The sequence below is a fragment of the Harpia harpyja genome, chromosome 2 (genome assembly GCF_026419915.1).
Source record: "Harpia harpyja isolate bHarHar1 chromosome 2, bHarHar1 primary haplotype, whole genome shotgun sequence".
NCBI classification, from domain to species: Eukaryota; Metazoa; Chordata; class Aves; order Accipitriformes; family Accipitridae; genus Harpia; species Harpia harpyja.
The window spans coordinates 5978340-5993285 of NC_068941.1; the positions used below are offsets into that span (position 1 = coordinate 5978340).

Sequence of the window (14946 nt, forward strand, 5' to 3'; positions counted from 1 at the left end):
ACTCTGGCGGCCACCCATTAATGCCACAAAGCTTGCTACCTTCAATGCCACTTCTTTTAATTCTTCATAATCCCAGCAGGGTTGAACAGGTGAGTTCTGTTCCAGTCTCCTCTGCACTGACCTGCTTAGTTCTCATCTGGTCTGTCTCAGACATAATCCCCTTCTCCTCCTTGGGTTTACATTTTAGTATCTTCTCTGCATCTTGCTCCTAGTTCTTTCCTTCTTCAACCCATCTGGCCTTTCATCCCAATTGTGCCCTCCTTCCTCTCTGATCCAGCAGTACTCCTCTTTGCCTCCCACTTCTGTGGCATCTTTCCTCAAATACTGAATGCTTATCTTCTCTGTGGTATCAAAATCACCCCCGGCTGTCCAGAAGAGGAGCAAGAAAATCCTGTTCTGCTGCTGTGACTATATTATGGACCATGCTTAGCCCAGACAGAATCGCTGACAAGCTTAACTGTCAAAACTTCAAACAGATCTCTACTCAGTATATGCAAACTGACAATCTTCAGAGACTCGTGACTTAAACAAATCTTGAGAGATTCTCACAGGCACGCCAAAAAACATATCCTTTCTGACAAAGCAGTCCTTTTACTCCAAAGCAAGGAGGCTGTTAAGACTCTTCAGTAAAATGGATGTAAGGATTTTAACAGTCAAAGCAACTTCCTTTTCTTCACCTATAGTTTTTGATTGAAGCTTTACTGAAATTGTAGTGAGTTTTCACTAAAAAGTCAGCATTTATTGAGACACATCCTTTGTGTGTCCTACAGACAAAATTGCCCCTATCATATGACACTGAAAACTGGATCCCATTAATCAAAGTTCCAGGGAATTGAAAGTAATGGCGCTGTACCTCAACCTTCTGTAAATAAGCTTAGTTACTGCTTCAAAGTCTTAGTGCTATTTTAAAGAGGCATCTATGTATCTGACTAACTCTCCTGCTTTGCTGCTGGAGTAGAAAATATGTAGAAAAACAAACCCAAGGCCAAGCTGCCGACAGACAACTTCAGCATCTGCATCATCCCACTGATCATCACAGACAGTCCCCCACTGGCCAGCATGGTAGACTTCTACTCTTCCTTCGTGAGCGTTGTTCCCACCAGCCAGCCGGATCGGAGTAAAGACAGGGGCTGTGATGACACATAGAATATAGGAAAAGGTCATTTCTTTCCCAAAATTTTATCCTGATAGTAAAGAAAAAAGAAGATGGCTTAATGGTTTCTCTGACATCACTCAAGAACCACACTTTATTTTTTCTAGTTAGATGGAAAACCTGAAATTACACTTCTTAGAAATGAGTCCCCCTAAGCTCCACTCTCAGTAGCTGAAGAATATTATACAGACAAGTAACCATACTGATCCTGAGTTACTTAAGTGTCAAAGCGTTCGCAGATACTTATGGCTGTAAGGCCAAATACTACAATCAGACAGTAGAGCTGTGTTTCTACCAGGAAGAGCAAAATTGGCTCTGTATAGGCTTGGTTCCAGAGGGTAAAATCTGAAGTAAGAGGCGAAAATTCTTTCATTGCCATAGAAGGAGAAATTCATCCTCATCTTTTCTCATTCCTTTGGTGATTCCAGTCAGAGCAGTGAAATCTTACTGACTGTGGAGTCTCACTTTAATTGTGCAAGTATTGTTCCCTTCCAGTTTCTGAGATAAGGTTTGATTTTTGGTCCTTTCAAATCATTAGCCCTTTTCTGGTCCAGCAAGAAATTGTCTTGAAAGCATCACTTCTGCATAAAGCTATAATAATGGAAACAGCTTAAAACCATATAAAAAAAAATATCTCTCTAGTATTTAAAAGGTTATTTTAAAGTTTCACCATATCTAACATCCGAATGATTTAAAGTGTGATTAATTTTTGTGTAGGCCTTCAAACCAATTAATGCTACTATTTCATCGATTTCTTGGCTTAAAAAAAAGAAAATTGAGGGCATTTCTCCAATTTCATCTTACTATTTCACTGATATGAAATCTGGTTTTTTATAGTTATTTAAAAAGGCTAGTTGCAGTAGAACCGGCAAAATGTGAAAGCTTCATTTAGTCTGCCAAAACTCAGGATCAGTTTAATTCATTTCAGATATCCTGGACTCTAAATTACTGATAAACTTCCTTTCAGCATTATTGAAACAGATATCGGCCCTTTAATCAATTTATCTAATCAAAATAAAGTTCTCTGGTGAAAATGTCCATAAACAGAAGGAAAACCTTAAGACCTAAAAGTGTAATTTGCAAATTTATATTTTTCAGTTTCTTTAGGCAAAACTACTTATCCTGCTTTGGTCCTTCAACTTGTCTCCTAGCTTAAAAAGATTCTGCCTTTCCTCTACACTGTAGTTTTCTCAATCAAAACCAAAATGATTTGTTAAAGTAATTTATCAAAATATTCCTCATGAATAGTGGAGCTTTAGGACAAAAATGCATCTGCCTTTGGATAGGAATGTAAGTAGGAGAGGAATGGCAGCACAGAACTGGCTGCAGCCATACATGTTTTGGTTACAACTGAAGAGATTGCCATTGCCAGCTCCTCAGCACTGCCAGCCTAGCCTTCCTCGAGGTCAGCAATATCTTAAATCTGATGGCATAATTGCCCATTTAGTTGCCGTTCATCGTGTTCATTAAAATAATCTGAAATATCTTAAAAACTGAAATATCTTAAAAACATTAATAATACTTTTTTTTCCTAAAAGTATAATTTTGACTTGGGTGAGTGATGTGTGATGTAGCAATCTTCAGCTAGGAAGACTCGGACCTTTTTTAAATATATGCAGAATAGGGTAAAAACTTTGCCGTTCCTTGTGCGATGTCATCTATGTTTACAGTAAGGAATGTCATCCCAACAATTCTGTACCAAAGAGGGTATAGCCTGTTTGTGAAATTGCTGCTCCTCCCTACTGTTCAAGAAAAGCTAACAAATTGACATGTAGCATATGTAGCTACCAAAGACAACTTCTGAGTAGAAAAATAAATTAATAAATAATTTTTTATTAAAAGTTTAAAAAAGATGTGGGGGCAAACAATCCTACTTTTACAGCCAGAGGTTCTCTCTGCTTCACCCTTTCTCATAACCTACATCTCAAAGCAGTAATTTGCATGTTGATTATGGAAGGGTAAAAAGTGGTTCAGCTAGTTGCTGCTTGCCAGAGCATAGAAGGATTTGAAACAGTTAATGATGCAATGATTCAATCTGTTTAATTTCCTGTTCCAAGAAATCTTAATATTTTTTTTCTAATTTAATAATGAGTAATTATTAGTACTTCTATTTAAATAAGCAAAGGAGTTAACCAAACCATATGTGTTTTTTTTACCTGGGGAAGAGCTACATGTGACAGCAGCTGCCATTTTTTGAGGACATGTTCCATCCTGCCAGATGTCTTTTTCACATAACAGTATATTTTCTTCATCACCACGACAACGCACTTCACTCCAGTAAACAGGAATAAGGCCCGGTCCAGAAAATGGTATATGTTTTGCTGTACCTTTTTCACTGTAAGAAGAATAATCAGGATAGGGCATTAGAGTGGGAGGAGGGGAAGTGGAACATTTTCTCATATATAAATCTTGGAGTAGAAAAGAAAGGGCTTTCTTCAGCACTGTAAATTCATCACATTTTCATACAGTTCAGCATTGTCTTCTGCACAAAGAAAAGTAACAGATGTGACCCAGTTCTCACCGTTTTGTTGTGGGATATTTTAGTACAATGGCCTGTGTTGCTGCAGGGCCAGCTACATTCCTGTTCTCCTGGTTCTTAACTACAAAAATCAACACAGAGTCCACAGTCCATAGGTGAATCTACAGTACCAGCCCACTGCAGTTATACTTCCAGGAGAGGTAACGTTAATGGACCTTTCACCCTTATCCTCTCCTTTACTCCATTAAAACGTACCAGTGCTCTGCCCATACACGTCATACAGTGAAACCACCTCATACTCCATTAGATCAGGCCCTTGTCCATTATTCTCTATTCAGCCATTCCCATCCATCCAGAACATTTATAAAGAGCTTCCTTTCCTTTCCATACTGGATCTACAGCAACAATTATTGAGACATCTTTTATTCCATATAATGCCCAATAAATTAAAAACAAAGCCTAAATATTGTAAAATCAAAGGAACAGATAGATGGAAGCACCTGAAAGGCACCAATAATACCTACCGAGTTCACCTTGTGTTATTTAGATCCGAATTTCTGCCAAACACTCATGATAACAGAAATTTTCAACTACTGTTTGCTTGGGGCTTTTTGGCCTGGATTCAGATTTAAGCCATTTCTGTTGAAAAGACCAAACCATTCACCCGTATCACTGCACTACTTTTGCTAATAGCTGTCTTGTTCAACTGAAATGTTTGGGGTATGGAAGGCAAAAAGAACTTACATGAAAATGAGGAAAGGAGACATTGCACGTAGACAGCTGAAGCCGTAAGCAAAATCACGGCCTCCAGATGGCTGAACTTTTATCTCATCTAATCCTCATATTTTTATAAGTTGGCATGGTGTGTACAGATTAGTATTGAACATTATAAAACAGCTTAGATTTAGTTCTGGCTAGCAGTCTTAAAAAGTGGAATAATGATTAGGAATGTCACAGTGCAAGTATGCTATAAAGGCCCCTTACTGCTTGTAGCAAACAAAATCAATACTTTGGTATGTGACTGAAAGAAATGTTAGAAAGGCAATAAAGCCAGCCATACTTTGTGACTTACTGAGAAAGTGCAAACCAAATGGGGTGCTAAGGGGGCATATTCAAGTAATTTGGTTGCTAACTTGAACAGCATTAATTTTTTTAGAAGCTGCAATTGCATTTTATTTTTAAAACTCCCTTTTGGTATGGGCATTTTCATCCTTACCTCAATTTCATCTTACTATTGCAATTGCAGTATCATTATAGGCATTTTCTAGTGTTTAATGACCAAATTATGTTAAAGGATCCTGTTGATTAACTCCATTCTGACAGCAGTGGGAAGGGACTTTCAACCTGTCCAGTATTGCTATAACTCCATAAACTGTTCCTGTGAAAATGTAAAGCTGCAAAACTTGTCTGGTTTGGGGTTTTGTTATCCATATGCCATGCTGAAAGTAAACCATACAGATTATCTAGCTAGATGAAGATGTGCACAACAAAAACACCACATTTTCCAAAAAACTAGGATGAGTCCCAGATGTTTTTTGGCAGGATAGAATGGATGATTACCACGGTAACCCCATGCTCCTGAGAACCAGGAATGTTCTTGTGATTAGGATCCCATGTAGAATCTAATTCTGGCCACATTTTACGTTTTTATAGATTCAGTAACCTCACTGGAGCTGTTCTTAATTGACACTTACATAAGTGAGATCCGGATCAGACCTCATATTTCTGCCCTTGTGGACATTTCCCGGATGTCTAGTAAAGCAGTTTTTGTTCACCCTAAGCTTTTCTGACCTGTTCATACTTTTCACTTTGAAAGCAAAGCATCTACCCTGGTCTCTTCCTCTCCAGATCCCATATGCAGCTTTCAAAGGAAATACTGATTCTCACAGCAACCTCTTCGAAGTACAACACAATTGAAAGAAGCAAAGGATTCTGGGAAGAACAACTTCAGCATTCAACAACTTTCAAACAGAAAAAACAATCATCAAACACAAAAAGCCCTTGGGATTTGCAAAATAGATTGTCCTTTATACTGAAACATTAAAATAAGTTGACCGGTTTTTACTCAGACTGAAACTTACCCAAGTGCAAGCTGTCGACATACGACTGTTGCATCATTATTGTCCCAATGGCTCCCACAGATTGTTCCCCAGATTCCATTCAAATAAACCTCCACTGTACCCTCAAACTCATTCTTGCCACCCTGGAGTCTCACTGACCCTAGTTAAAAAAATAATAAAAAAAAATATTCCATTGCTCAATTAATGCATCCCACACAAAAGACTCTGAACCTCATTTTCCCTCTGCAGAGTTCCTGTTTCATGTATTACCTACCACCTCTGTGCTCTTTGGGTGAGCTGCTTCTAAGAAGCACTCTGGCACACCTAACATTCTTATACAGTGATACACAAAAGGAGATAACCTTACTTTTTACATGAGGAAAACATTTTGCCATTTATACTGAAATTACATCACATTTCTGATCTTTCTGATGCTACAACTTAAAGATCTAACAAAAAAAAGTACGTATAGACTACACATAATTATTTAAATGTGGTTACCTGTACACAAATGAGCAAAAAGTACATGTATGTGAGTGCTATATTTTTATCTTCCACATAATTCCATCAAACTTAAGGGAATCGGAAAACAACCACATGGATTGCATAGCTTTTGCTCTGACCCATGTAACAGTATGCACGTCATGGATGTCAGAAGTTTATTTTCGACAAAGAATGCATTTGTTCATACTTGTTCTCAGACAGAAGAACAATGGATGTAGTTCTATTAATGCTTGAGAGGTCTTTACCAAATTCTCAGACAAAACAAGCTAAAACCATGAGGAATTGTCTAAAATAAGTGAAAAAAAAAGTCTGCTTCTTGAGAGCTACAGAGCACAGAAATCCTAGAAAATTAACAAATTTTGCATTTTTTATTACAGTAGTTTTACTTGAGATGCCAGATGCATCTGCTGTTCAAGGTAGCCAAGTGCCACTGGTAAAGATGGGAAAAAGCTCATCATAGGTATAACTCTACAGAAGCAGAAGAGAGTCATAACAGGGCAGTAATTCAACAAGAAGGAATCAATTTATGTTAAATTTTCAAACATAGCCTAATTGTATGCATTAGTATTGCCTGAAATCTCAGTTAATCCATCTGCCTCTTGTTCTGTGATCTACTTAAAATCAGAAGCTTCACTATCATCCAGTTTGCAGGGTTTTTAGCAGTGGAAGAAAACAGTCAATGTTTGTGCCTGCATTTCATTGTATGTGTGTTCATGTATGTCTAAATAATAATAATAATAATAGGTAGATCCACTTTTTCTTCTTGGCTTTGACTCAGACTGTGTCCTAGTTTTAATTTAGTTCAGTATATTTTATAAAACCACGAAGCCAAATGACTGCCAAATAACTCGAGGAATTAATTAACCTCAAACTTGGTTTTGTGTGTTCCTTTTTGCCTCCTATTTACTTTCTCAGCAGTAACTTACTATTCAGTAAATTACAAACAAAATTTATTCAACTCATGTTACAGAGTGAGCTATCATTCCAAATAGAGGATTATTAATGAGTTAATTATAACAATACTGTAGACATGTTGCACATTGCTTATCTGTCTTTATAATTTTTCTCTTTGTGTTTTTCTGTCACATACAGACAGAGTCTGGAATTTTGTTTATTTCTGCTCTTCACCAGACTTTTGTGTAGACTATTATTTTCACTTGAAACATCAACTGCAGTCATAGCAAAGCGATTCCTGACATACCAGAAAGCAATTTTGAAGATGTCATCTCCAAAAATAAGTTTATTTTTGTACATGATTGCTTACAGTCCTGCATGACACCTACTGAAATCAATACAGTGTTTCCTGAGTACACACTACACAATATTTCTATTCAAATATTTGAATAAGGGAGTACTTGAAGAATAAAATTCTCCTCTAAGGTCTCCATGGCAGAATTTGGCTCACTCCTTTTTCTGTATTTACAGAATTCCCAGTGGCAACAGTCAGAAGAATTTATCCACGTACACAGAGCAAAAGATAGCACAAGAGATAACTTTTGCACATCAGAAACTCTTTTCCCAACAATTAAAAATGGAAAGTAGTCTGAAATCCTTTGCATCTTTGGTAGAAGCCTCAGGAAAGAAGTTTGAAAAGCACAGAGTTCTCACTGTGGACACGTACCATTAAACAAAGAAAAGAGCCTTTCCCTTGCCACCCACTCCCCTAAAGAACCTGAGTGATGTCTGGTCCCTGTTGAAGTGGGAAAACACACTACTGGTATCAGTTGGTAAGGAAGGGAAAATGACTGGAAGGGACAGTGCCTTATTTCCTATGTGCCTGTGGGAAAAGACATAGATGAAAACAATAAATGAGGGATTTTTTTAAAAATTCATCTAATATCTCAACAAAATACTTTGGTTTGCCTTTTTCCTGTAGATTTACAGCTGTGTATAGGAACACCAATGTTTTATGAAGGGTAGTAGCATTCATAACAGACCTTTGTTCATCTCAGAAGAAAATACGATAAAGAGCCAGCTTCTGTCATATAGAAGAGAAAACACACAAGATGATTGTTAAAGGTAATTTTGTAACAAATTTAAAATGTTCTTGATTTTCACCTGAGAAGTCTATCTAGAAAGAAGTAAAAGGAAAGCCTATTTTTACATGTAACTAATATTAAACCTTTTATTATGCTTGCTGTTTAATAGAGTTAACCGAATAGATGGTATAACAGTTCTAACATGCTGGCTGCATTGACTGACTACTTTCCTCATAGGACAGTATTGATATCTACAGCTGTGATTAACCTAAACCATCCAGGGCAAAATCAGGTATTCTCTCCTCAAGGAAAACAATAAGTAAAACCATTTTTTTAAAAGAAAAGTCAGAATTGAAAATTCTCTGAAATTAATATCACTAACATATTTTTCCAAGTCCAGTCTAAGTGTTTCTAGCTCAGTATTTCAGCACAGTATCCAACAAGAGTAAAATGATACAGTATTGTTTGTTTCATATGCACTTTGAAGTATGTATCAACCTATATTATATGACAAGTCATAATTATGTAGCAAACAAAGAGCACAATAGTAAGAAAATTATTTCTCTGTTGTTTACTCAAAATGTTGTGGTATTCAGACCCCTGGTAGTTACTTTACTGGATCAAGAGATCTATTAGTTACAGTAACATGGATACCTCATAAAACATAACAGAACTTTAAAATACAGACTTTCATTTCAGTAACTTATTTTTTCTTTCCAATAGATAAAACTCTTACTTCATAATGAAACAGATCTGTGTTTCATGTGTAAATTGATCACAGGGAATTGCAAGATGACCAACATTATCTGCCATCATGTACATTTATGCTGTATGACCAAGTATCTCTTTATTACTCATGAGTCAATCTTTGTTATTAAGAATGTGTTAATATCTTAATTGCAAGACAGTCAGTGTTTGCATTGTTAAAATGACCTGGAAACACTCTTTCACTTCATAGGCAGCAAGAAAACTAGTATTTAGCATGACTAAAAGGATACTGGTTAATTCTTAATTTCACTGGTTAAGTCTTCTACTGTTACATTTTAACGCCTCAAGCCCATACTGCATCTCAACAGGTGTGCCCAAGGGGCTTCCTTCTCTGTTCCCCCTAGGACAGAAGAAGCTCTGGAGAAGAGCGTCTGAATTACTTCTTAGAAAACAGGTCTGGCTTAAGCATATGCATTGGGGGCTCTAGGTTTCTGGAGTGGTAGATATGGTAGCATCTCAATTTTTTAAGCTGTAAATTTTTAGCTCTTTTAGTTGCTGAAGAAAACTAAACACATTGGGAGTAGAGCTAATGCAGTAATATGTGCTCTGGCTTTTATGCAGTGCTCTGGGAAACTCACCCTCTCTCCTCTCTCCACCAAGTCAATACAGTGTCAAGCCTCTGCTCAAAGTACTTATTAAATCTTCACTGCCTCAACACCAAGTTCAACAGCAGGGAACATGTGTACGGGGATCCTGGCCCTGGGTCTCAATGCCCTCCTCAGCACTGCTCAGGAAGAGAAAGGATGAGGAGAGGTGAACTGACCCCACGAGGGTTAGAAACAAGGACACAGGACCACAAAGCGGGCCTACTAGGCAGCTCTAGGACACATGCTGCGGTCTTACAATGGACTTAATTCAGCCCTATATTGAAGAATACAAATCTATTGTCTTGACAGAAACTCCTTCGTTTATATACAGTCAAAAAATATGTATGTGTTTCCTCTAATTATGTTCTAGGCGAGGTTACTGACGGTCAATTCATGTTGTTTACATACAGCCTGGTAATTTTAGTTGCCCTGGTATCTGCCCAAGTCAGAGTCTTTCCCATCTGCTATCACTGTTTAAAAGAGATTAAGTTATACTTGCAAATGCAAGGAAGTAAGGGTATCCAGTGGGTGCTGCTGAGACTTGCTCTGCAACACCTGCCATATAGGCTCAAGATGAGACACACAGGAAAAAAGGGAGAGGAAAACCTCTCAGCCAACTTTTAATTAACTCCAAAAAGCAGAAGAGCTTCAAAGGAATTGTGCTGCTGTGCTTGGACTCTTTTCCTATACCATTCTCACAGCCAGAAATGCTGGGTAACTTCACACCCTGTTTTATTTTCTACATTTCACTGAGAACAAGCATTGTTACTGTGTGTGGCTGAATTGCAAATAGAATGGGAATCACTTCCACTTCTGCTGTATGTGTAAGTGCTGCAGCAGTGGGCTTTATGGTGTTGGCTAAAGGTGTGCCAGTAGTTTCTTCGTAAACACCTGCATACAAAGGTTTGTAATTTGGCCGTAAATGTAGATTTGGAAAAGAGGGATCAGAAGTAGAAGTTGCCTGTACTTTTCACCCTGGTGCTGGGTGCTCTGAAATTGCAGATTTAAAGCAAAGCAAAAGAAGTATTTTGAATTTTGGAAATCTGTACAAACAACAAATACTTTTATTTCTGCTTTCATTTCCAAGGTGTTGCAACATGGGATAGTGCCACAGAAAGGCCCTGCACAGATAATTCATCTCTGTTGCCTTGGAGTCAATTAGGTAAGTCCAAATTGACATGAAGTGTGAGGGTGTTCCATTGATACATGCTGTATATCCCATGTAGCCACATTATAACTCGTAGTATTTCAGAACACTAGTGGGTGATTCATAACACATGTAAAAGAGTCCATCCCTGTTTCAGAATGAAACTAATTAATCGGTTTGCATGAGGTACTTGTAAAAAGCTACCTGTGGTATAGGTCAAATCTAAACACCCGCTCAAATCAATGGATACCTTTCTTCCCTTCCAGGATCAGGCCTGGCTAAAATCAAAGAAATTAATAGTGTTGACTTCAGCAAAACTATGGATGACGCTCACTGCAATCAATGAATGCTGTTGTCCATCACTTTCGTGAGCACTGCTCTTAGTCTAAAATTATAAGTATTATCTCCCGGTATTTTAACCTTGAAAAAAGGGTGCATCCATCAGAACTACTTTTTAAGAGCTATCTTGAGAACTTTAGTAGATAGCAGTATTGCATACTCAAGGATCCTTGTATTAGAAGTTTCATAAATATTGTATATATTGGGTGTGTAATGTGCTGAATTGGTTCCTCTGCAGCAGTGAGATTCATCATGTCAATGATTAATGGTTTAAGGCTCTGAAAGAATAAACTGAAGCATTAGGAATGTAATGCGCTCTAAAGGACTGCAGTTGTCTTACGTGGTACAGAGCTGCAGAAAATGAGGGGTCTCATGCTGTGCAGCTGTAACAAGAATGGTTCCAGAAGAGCTGCTTCTTAAGAAGGAAAATGTAGATATTCGTGTTTAATTTTTTATCATATTATTTTCTTTAAACCTATGCTATTAAAAAACCAAAACCCCCAAAGACCTTCCATCAACTGCCTGGACTATAGTATAACAGGTAGAGAGAATAATCTAGTGGCTAGACTGTGGGCCTGAGGCTTGATTCTTCTCTCACAAAAGTTTAGCGAAGCACTAAACTTGAAGCATTTGATTGGCGTTAGTGGAACTACCCTGTGATAAAAGCAATTTAAATGGAAAGACTCTACAGTCTGACCATTCTGGAGATGTGTCTTTTATTTCCAGTTCTGCCACCGATTGGTAGTGTGACCTCTGGCAAAGACACTTACCCTCTCTTGTATTGTTTCCCCTTTGTAAAATAAAGAAAAATAGTTAACCCACTTCACTCAGAGCTTTAAATTAGGTATGTAACAACATAGCATGAACAACGTATCATGCAGAATACTGTAACTACATGCCACATAAACATTGTGTGGCAGCAGTTGCATCTAGGTACTGAGGTAGGCCTCTTTTTTGAAGCATGAGTACATTACAGGTAAGTTGGTATTAGCAGTAACTAAAATACTAAATTCTGCTAGACTTTTGCTGGCTCTGTGTACAGAGTACTCTCGTACTCATTTGTTTTCCTCTATGATTTCCTTGGTTAATCATGCTAATTTATATATATTTGTATTTGGTTTACTTGCTTTCAAGGCATGAATAAATAATATTACCCAGATGCTTCTCATTTTAGAAGGAAGGAAATGAAACACCAAAATCTATTATTTTAAACTATAAAACTGATTTTTGAACTGGCACCACATAGTATAATTGCAAAGGCACTTTTTTAAAAAAATTTTTCATCATTAACGTTTAAAGCAGTGTAATGTATACACATGCACAAAATTTAGCCAATTAACTTTGCAGATAAGTCTTAATATTTAAGGTAGAATAGCCAGGAGATTTACAGTTAAGGCTTTGAACATGGTGGTGTATTTAGTTATTGCAGGTGCCTAATAACTGAGTATGGGCTTCCTCAGCACATGTACTAAAGCAACAGATGCAGTGAGTTTATCTCTGAATATTCTCTTCTCTGGCTATAAACTGCATCATAACATTGCCTTACTTGCATTTCTTTGCTCCTTGTAGGAAAGGAACATACTTTTGGACTAATGTTACAATAATGTTTGTTTCTGGGCAGATGGCTTGATTTATTTCCATGTTTCACTGTAAGCCATCTCACTCTCTAATTCTTTTGTATTGCCTCCCCAAAGGCTTTTTGACAGACTTTGTCCTGTTGATGTCACTGAGGGTTTACCACTGAGTGCAATAGAAGCAGATGACCTTTCAATTAGAGTATTGGCTATTGTTCAGTAGCAATGTCCTCCCTCTTAACTGGGGCTAACCTGGGTTTCCTTTTTCTGGGGAAAAAAAAAGCAGCATTCTGAAAAGACTGAAGAAACACAGCTAAACCCAAACCATGTAGTATTTTTGGTAGTTTTTTACTTAAATCACATTAGTGCTGAACTTACAGGGGATTCTGGAATTTACTTTAGTAAGTGCAAGATTGGGTTCTTAGCAATAAAATGCTGCGTTCTTCTTCACTGTAATGTATTAGACCAAGTCCTCACAACGTATTTTGGGAACCAGACTGAAGAATTCTGAAAAAAGCTATAAATATGATGGGCTAAATCAAAGCAGCAACTGTGGGACCCTTTTGCAAACTGAGACCAGTTAAAGGGCGTGAAGTCTTCTGGATTTTTTTTTCATCTGTGTCTAGTTATCTGTTTTCTCCTCCGTGGCATCAGCTGCCTGGTATTCTTTCCAGGGAAACATCTGTAATGCATAACATCATTCTACCTTCTTGAAGGAGTACAACATTTGACTTGGAACACAGCTTTGGAAGCTGCATTTTTTTTAATGCATAAATGATCAATATGGATCTTGGTGCCTCCATATGCTCTTTATGTGATATTTTATACCAATATGTATGATTATCACATTGTTCAAATTATCATCTTTTTCGCACACACCTTCTAGGGCTATTGTTGGAAGAGAAAGATAGCAATCCTCTTCAAGGGATCTGAAAGTAAATTAATAAAAACAACCAAACCGACCCAAAAGCAACTTCCACAAGAACAAAATTATTAATAATAATATTAATGATCGACTTCCTTGCTGACCTTGTGATACTACAAAATATGTGAAAGGAAGGGCAACAAAGAAGGGAATTTTTATTTTCATTGCAACAATTATGCTTAGTATAGATATAGATAGGACATAATTTGTATTTAGGTAGGAGATAATAATACCAGACTGATGTAGGAGAAAATGTGAAGTCATTCAAAACCAGACTGTACATAAATATATTTAACGCCAACACCGATGAAATGTAAGGCTGATCAGCTGCTCAAGGGCTGGATGCTGAAATTGCTGTTCAGTCCTTACGCACTGAAGACTTCCACTGAAGTCACTGGGAGTTCAGCGAGGAGTGCGTGTGGGGGAATCACCCGTCTCTTGGCTGGGTTGACAGATGTCCTCAGGCACCAGCGCTAACTTGCAAACCTCATTATCCCAAGATTTGGGGGAAAAACAGGAAGAAGGAGCCGCTAGGCGAGCAGGTCGCGTTTAGAGCCAAGGCATCCTTGTGCTTTTCCTTCTGCCACCTAACCTCCGTAGATCGAGTGCCATAAAGAGGGGAATGCCAGCCTTGGCGAGCTGCGCCTACAGACTACTGACGGCGCAGCTTGCTAACGCGATTTACCTCGTATGAAAATAGCGTCAGGATAAAACCAGGTAGGACCTTCGTCTTCCCGATGCGTCCGCCGAGGCGGAGGTTTAAACTCCTCTCTCGGACCAGCCCGTGCTGTCACTTTGGCGAGAGGCGGCCGCCCCCCCCTCCCCGCTCCCTGCTCCCTCCAGCGACGGGGAACCGGCAACGGGATGGCGAGGACGCCGCCGCCCGGCTAAGGCTCTCCCTCCCGCCGAGCCCCCGGCGCACCCTCCCGCAACGCCGCTCCGCCGCCAGCCCGCGCCCCAGCCGGCGGCCGCTCGCCCTCCGCCCCGCTCACCTCGCTCGCAGTCAGCGCGGCCCCGCTCCGCCCGGCCCCGGCCGCCCCGGGGGGCGCAGCCGGGCCGCCCGCCGCCGCCGCCGCCGCCGGGCAGGGCGCAGGAGCTGCGGCGGCCCCGCGGCGCCCGGCCCGCCGACCCCCGCCGCGGGAGGGCGGGCGCCGCCGGTGTCCAGGGGCGCCGGGCCGCGGCGAAGCTCCCGGCGGGGCAGCCGGCGGGGGGCGGCGGCGGGGCCGGCGCGGGTGGCTGCGGGTGGCGGGCGGCCGGGAGGCTGGCGGAGAGCTGCCCCAGCCCGCGGGCTCCGGGGATCGTCCCTATCACCAGCGCCACCACGAAGCCGGCGAATGTCATGGTGCCAGTCCCGCCGGCTCGGGTCCATCTCCCCCTCTCATCGCGCCCGGGATGCGAAGGGGGAAGGCGGGGCCGCGGCGTCCCGCTAAT

General features: G+C 39.8%; 1 protein-coding gene and 1 long non-coding RNA gene across 3 annotated transcripts in view; one reads left to right on the forward strand and one right to left on the reverse strand.

Moving 5' to 3' along the window:
- Window positions 1-11594, forward strand: part of LOC128154043 (uncharacterized) — a 48942-nt gene extending 37348 nt beyond the window's left edge. For both annotated transcript variants that reach the window (XR_008239221.1, XR_008239222.1), the window contains exons 4-7: window positions 7622-7923; window positions 8073-8215; window positions 10618-10692; window positions 10944-11594. This is a non-coding gene — a long non-coding RNA (uncharacterized LOC128154043). The remainder of the gene's footprint in view (window positions 1-7621; window positions 7924-8072; window positions 8216-10617; window positions 10693-10943) is intronic.
- Window positions 1-14946, reverse strand: part of PRSS12 (serine protease 12) — a 46608-nt gene extending 31662 nt beyond the window's left edge. Inside the window, exons 1-4 of the mRNA XM_052814066.1 lie at window positions 14508-14946; window positions 5714-5852; window positions 3310-3488; window positions 980-1130 (exon numbers count right to left, since the gene is read on the reverse strand). Of these exons, the coding sequence (XP_052670026.1) occupies window positions 980-1130; window positions 3310-3488; window positions 5714-5852; window positions 14508-14856 (818 nt within the window). The 5' untranslated portion in view covers window positions 14857-14946. The remainder of the gene's footprint in view (window positions 1-979; window positions 1131-3309; window positions 3489-5713; window positions 5853-14507) is intronic.